Here is a 5,982-nt window from a genome sequence, read left to right on the forward strand (position 1 = left end):
TCCCCGTGTATGAAAGAGAGTGGCAATCGAGCCGGGTATAGTAGTGTGGGCATCATCCCGATCTAGGGAGACAACATAGGTATTATCACCAGACAAGGCCGACGACCTTGCTCGCAAAGGCTCAAAAGACGAGGCAATTGAAGAAGACGAAAACGATGCCTCGGCAAGCCGAGCCGACAGACAACACAAATAACCATCGACCAAGGGCGTGCTTGCGCGTTCAATTTGGAGCAAGGGCTCATGCCAATTGGACGTCATTGGAGGATTATCGCTTGGTTGATGGGTGGAGTTGTAGAGTTACCACCCATGGCTGATGGTGAGATGTGCACTCCATCATCATGTTGGTCCTGTGAAACATAGAAATGTTATTGTGCTCAACCCTGCCGCACCCTCTGTGATGATGTTCTTGCGCCTGGTTGCACTAGGAAGATGATGCTTGCCGGAGTGCGGGACTCCTTCAATAGGAGCTCGAATCCTTGAATAGGAGGATGATTACCTAGTTTTTTTTTTGAGAAAAGAGGGGCCTCCTCCTTCGATTTCATTTAATCGCAGCCAGGGTACATCTTTGTCACAAATTACCAGACGATCTACAAATGATCACCGAGTAATATGTTTATGTTTTCTCTAAGTGGATGGTTACCGTTTTTGCAAGAAAATTTAGTAGGGATTCGTCCCTTCTCGTTTAATATATGATACACATGTTACGCGTATTCTAGACAAAAATTGTAAGCGTCGCCTGAACCGAGTCGCTTTCAGTTGAGAAGGTGTATAGAAAACAGCATGAAGTCAAGCTTACTAAAGTTCCTTCCAGTCGGTCCAACTAGAGCTTGCTACTTAATCACCAATTAAATAAACAATTAATAAATGTACCTAAGGAGCCGTAATTTCGATGCTATCATGGCCATAAGGCGGTACTTTTTGGAAGGTGTCCTTTGGTGGTACTTTTTGGAAGGTGGCCTCGCCTCCCGGGCTCGATGGGTACATGCGTGTGCACAAGGTGACGGCTGCTATGCTCTTAATTTCTCCGGAGCCTCAAGGGAATGCTCACGGAAGCATAGCAGCACGTTCGTCTCCCAATCACTTGTAGCAACAGGCTACAGCCTACAGCCGGCATCGAACTGAAGACGGAATTCGGGCGGCGTTGATTTTCATGTCTATCCGGTCATTGATGCGTACTCCCTCCGATCGAAAAAACTTATTTCAACTTTCAAGTTTACCCTTAAATGAATGTATCTAGCATTAATTTGATGCTAGATATATCTATTTGAAAAACAAATCTTTTTAGACGGAGAGAGTCTGTACGTAATAGCCATGTATGGACATGCATGACCGAGACCGACTCACGATTTGACGACTCGCAAACTTTCCTTGTCATGCCTGAGAAGCTGCCCTGCACCAACCCAGGCAAGACTTTGCGTTGCCCATTGCCTCCGGAAGGCTGGTAATTAACCATGGCTGTAAACTGAAACTAACCCCAAGATTAACGGTGCGATGCGCCGGGTGGCTAGCTAGCCAGCTTCCGGCCACCTTCCTGGAGCCTGCAAGGGACATTCTGTCCCGATGCGGCACTGCAATTCTTTATTTCTGCCGACGACAATAACTTTCAGCGATTTCTCTACGTAGGCCTGGCTAGCTGTAGTACATGGCTAGATTGCATTTCTTTAGAACTAGTATATATATGGCTTCAGGCTAGATTGCTTTGGAGTATCCCCATGGCCATTGACGCCCTATGCCTGCGTAGCGCGTAGCTTCCTTCCCAACCTGCAGCTAGCTTGCAGAGTCAGCTCCATTAATCTGCTAGCTCTTCCTGATTTCTCCCATTTCATCTGCTAAATTAAGATGTCGGTGCGAAGGCCCCGGGGCGAAGAGGAAGACGACGAGCAGGGGAGCGGAGGCGACTATCATCAGCAACGGCACGGCCCGAGGCGGATACGGCCGGCCGCGCCGCTCTCCTTCAGATCGTTAGTCCATTCACTTAACTTCTGGCTTTTGGAATGATTTTCAGTTCATGTTTCGATTTCTTTCCTCGTAGCTAGCAACCATGTATCTTTGTTTCTTGCTTCTTCTTGATCGATCCGAGTGCATACATAACGATAAATTGGATTAGCCGTTGGTTCTCCTTATATATTTCCTGAATCGTTAGGTGTAATAACATAATCTTTGGGTCAAGGGATGAAATATCATATGAGTTCATATCTTGAGAATTGTTAAGGTACACCCAATCGACATGGGTCGTTAATTTCGTGTGTTCTACATATTGGCATGATAAACTCATATTACCTTAAAGCAGGTAATAAGTCACATAAGGTTAAGATGGACCTTGCTCTACATGCAAATAAGAAAATAAATATTTGGGACTTTGTTTTAGAAGAAAAACTCTCGGCCTCTGTATCAAAAGATGCACACAAATATTTGGGATGCTAATTAAGGATGGTACAAGTGAGACTAATTATGCTTCCCTTTAGGATGATCTATGTTCGATCTGTGAGACGCAAGTACGACACAAGGGTAAATGTCTTATCCAAGCCAAGAGCTTGCGAAAGCTAAACAGATCCTATACCATATATCTAGCTCTAAAGAAATGTTTTTCTTCTACACCATTTCATTTGGCATGAAATGATTTTTGGTCTGATATATATGGAAGGTATTAATTTTACAGATTTGCTTTTCTAAAACAATATAACTAACCTATATAAGTAAAGAGCTCGTATGGACAAACTTAGCCTTGTAAGTGGGGAGCGTCACAAAGAGCTTATATATCATGGTTACATTGAATCAAACATCTCATGCCTCAACTCTTCTGAAAGTAATGAAATCATATTTTAGATATAGCTAAATCAAAGCAAATAATACTAACTAGTAAGAATTATAACCCGTCTAAGCCCTGTCTTTAGCTTAGTAACCAATTGTATGCTCTACACATAAGTTCTAAATATCCATATTCGTGGCTTGCACATGTGTGTTTTAGGAGTGTTAATTAACTTCGAGATTACTTGGATTTGTGGACTATCTTTGCAGCATGGTCGGAAGAGCCATGGCAGTGGACACTATCGAGCAAATTGCCATGAGTTTGGAACCGGTTATTCGTAGGGTGGTAAGCTTCAGAATCATATATATATTCATGTGACATAGATTAAATCATCTATTGCTGAGCCTAGTATTGCCACAATTCGAACTAGCTTCATTTATATCTCTTTACAAAGAGTAAAGATAAATGTAACACTAAAGCCGGGCTAAATAAAAATCCATTATCCAATCAGTTTGCACCCTGTTGATCCCTAATATTTATGCGAGCAACTGCTTATGAATTGGCACAAATTCTCATTCCTTTTGTTTCCAAAGTTGTACTATTGATCATCACATGCAAGACATTGAGTGCAATGTTTAAATGTCTATTTGATGTTAATATTTAGGTACGAGAAGAAATTCAAAACATCTTTTCTCAGCACGATCACTTACCACACAGGTATATTATAGTTATTGTCTTTCCATCAGACGCTACTAGCATTCAGTTACATAGCTTATATTCTGCCACTGTTGACACGATATGTCTTTTCTTCATACTTTTGCAGTCAACAGTCTACAGCCTGACCGGTTTTCTAAAATAATAATCTGCAACCTGTTCATATATTTCCTGGCCATTTGCACCATCCTATTTTCAAATATTACATGTTAAGAAGCAACACACATTTCAAATATATTCTTTGGCATCATATATACAGTAAAAATACTATTGTTTGACAATGAAATATTTTTTATTTAGCAAATTTAATTGTATGGATGTATCAATTCCATCAATTTGCTTCAACTATATGGGAATGCAATATCAATATGATAAAATCAACCATTATTAATCAGGTCTCTCCCTTTAAACATCCAAGAGGTCGATGTCTCGCCTAGGTTGAAGCTTTCCTTTGCAAAGAAGCTCATGCTACCTATCTTCACCAACAACAAGCTTGTTGATGCCACCAAGAACAAAATTGAAATCTGGCTCATGGATACTAGAACCAACCACCATATCACTCAAACAGAAACTAACGAAGGCTCTTCAACACTGAAGCTGGAGGTACTTGTACTAGATGGCGATTTCAGTTGCGAAGATGGCATGGGGTGGACGGATGATCAGTTTACTGCTGCAACTGTGAAGGCTAGAGAGGGTAGGAGACCACTACTTGTGGGTAGTACACTCAATGTAGCAATGAACAATCAAGGAGTGTCCATGATTAATGATGTGGCTTTCACTGATAATTCAAGTTGGATAAGGAGCCGTAAGTTCCGAATCGGTGTTCGTGTCATGGGAGCGAGCTATTATGGGCCAAGGATTCAGGAGGCAGTGAGCGAAAGCTTCATAGTGAAAGATCATCGAGGCGAATGTAAGTTTGATGCTCTTAGTTAATCAACCTTTAAGATCATTGTTATATGTTGAATGTGAGTTCCATGACTACATGTAGCCTTTTTGTTTCTTCCTACATACCATATACCTTGGCATACATATGTGAAGTAGTAAAACACTACATTAAACCACATTTCCTTCGTTTACTAGTGTACAAGAAGCATTACCCTCCTCTCTTGACTGACAATATATGGAGGCTCAAAAACATCAGAAAAGATGGACCGATTGACAAGAGATTGGAGTCCGAGGGGGTCAAGAACGTTCAAGACCTCCTGAAGCTTCAAACCGTAGATCCTGATAAGCTAAAAAATGTAAGCATGTCATAGTGGAAATTATGTGCATACTTCATTCGCATGGTACTAATTTTGATTATCTATTCCATATATTTTAGCTCGTTGGCATGTCAGATCGGCAATGGAGGACAACACTGAATCACGCAAAAACATGTAAAATGGGACGAAAAAGCTACATCTTCAAATTTGAAGGGTGTGATGTTATATTCAGCCCTATAGGTGAGATTTTAGCAGCAAGAATTGGAGGCCAAACATGCTCTTTGCAACATCTACAGCAGCAACAAATGGTACCTCATTCGCACATCAATTTGTGAAAAACTAACCGAACTCGGTAGTTTCTTACTTCTCCTTTATTCTTAATTACAGGTCCAAGTGAAGCAATTGGCCTCCAGGGCATACGAGCAATGGGATAAACTAGAGGAAGTGGTGGCAAATGATACAGAACTTGTTACATATGAAGGCTTGTCATCGTTTCCTCGGGGAAAACCCGGTTCGTCATGTACACTAGCGAGTGATGAAAGCATCATCAGCTCAGGGTCTCAAAGTGTCGAGTATCTTGGCAAGTTGGGATCTAGAACACCAACTTCCAATGCTACAATGGCGTCTAATAGCAGCAACTCCTTAGATTCCGTGGTAGCTATCCCAACTAGTGATGCTATGTATTGGATCCCAAGCATGGCCGTTGACGACGATCACTTTACTTGGAACAACTCTACTAACCTCGGTTGTTGGGATCAAGTTGATTAATTTTCCTCTATATTTTAGTAGCTAGGGATGCAAGATGAATGCTCATATCTCATATGTGCAAAGGTGGATAGAGAGTAATAATAAGATAGCTCATGACGAAACTCAATTATGGTTGTGTACATCACCCAGCGCAGAGGCTCGGGGTTTCCCTTCTTACAGAAGAAATTGGCAAAGCTTGGTTATTTAAACAGGGCCTCTGAAGCTGCCATAAAGATGACAACGAAAAGTGGAGGCTTATCAAAAGCAACTAGGGGGAAATTTTGGCACTTATCGATGATATTGAAAACAACAACGACGATGTCGATGGGGGGCCTTTTGGCATTTGTCCATTATGCATCTCTCAAGCACCGCACTCACATGTGGGCACTTCGTGCCTGAGGTGCCAGCACTCGCGGATTACATAGTGACATGAAATGATCCGACATGAGCATCGCCGATATAGGAGGGGTTTATCGGCTCCTTGCTTGCAAAGAATGAAGATCCGGTGACACGGATGGTGCATTAACGACCAGAGTCGAAGTGGCATCCATGACGGGGCCCTCTCCCTGG

At 42.0% G+C, this 5,982-nt stretch overlaps 1 protein-coding gene across 1 annotated transcript; it reads left to right on the forward strand.

Annotated features, from left to right (window-relative positions):
• Nucleotides 1-1,839: 1,839 nt before the first annotated feature.
• On the forward strand, nucleotides 1,840-5,433 carry LOC119316504 (protein SAR DEFICIENT 1-like). Its single transcript, XM_037590831.1, has 7 exons — nucleotides 1,840-1,961; nucleotides 3,019-3,094; nucleotides 3,414-3,466; nucleotides 3,859-4,373; nucleotides 4,544-4,704; nucleotides 4,785-4,973; nucleotides 5,053-5,433. The coding sequence occupies exons 1-7, from the start codon at nucleotides 1,840-1,842 to the stop codon at nucleotides 5,431-5,433; spliced, it is 1,497 nt and encodes a 498-aa protein (XP_037446728.1).
• The last annotated feature ends 549 nt before the right edge of the window (nucleotides 5,434-5,982 follow it).

Source organism: Triticum dicoccoides, chromosome 6A, assembly GCF_002162155.2.
Source record: "Triticum dicoccoides isolate Atlit2015 ecotype Zavitan chromosome 6A, WEW_v2.0, whole genome shotgun sequence".
NCBI classification, from domain to species: Eukaryota; Viridiplantae; Streptophyta; class Magnoliopsida; order Poales; family Poaceae; genus Triticum; species Triticum dicoccoides.

What these genes read in the sequence shown, in the direction of transcription:
- LOC119316504 (XM_037590831.1), top strand. Translation starts at nt 1,840, where the DNA reads ATGTCGGTGCGAAGGCCCCGGGGCGAAGAGGAAGACGACGAGCAGGGG. An exon ending in GAAAGATCATCGAGGCGAAT is followed by an intron (nt 4,374 to 4,543) that starts GTAAGTTTGATG and finishes TTCGTTTACTAG; the next exon opens with TGTACAAGAAGCATTACCCT. An exon ending in ATCTACAGCAGCAACAAATG is followed by an intron (nt 4,974 to 5,052) that starts GTACCTCATTCG and finishes TCTTAATTACAG; the next exon opens with GTCCAAGTGAAGCAATTGGC.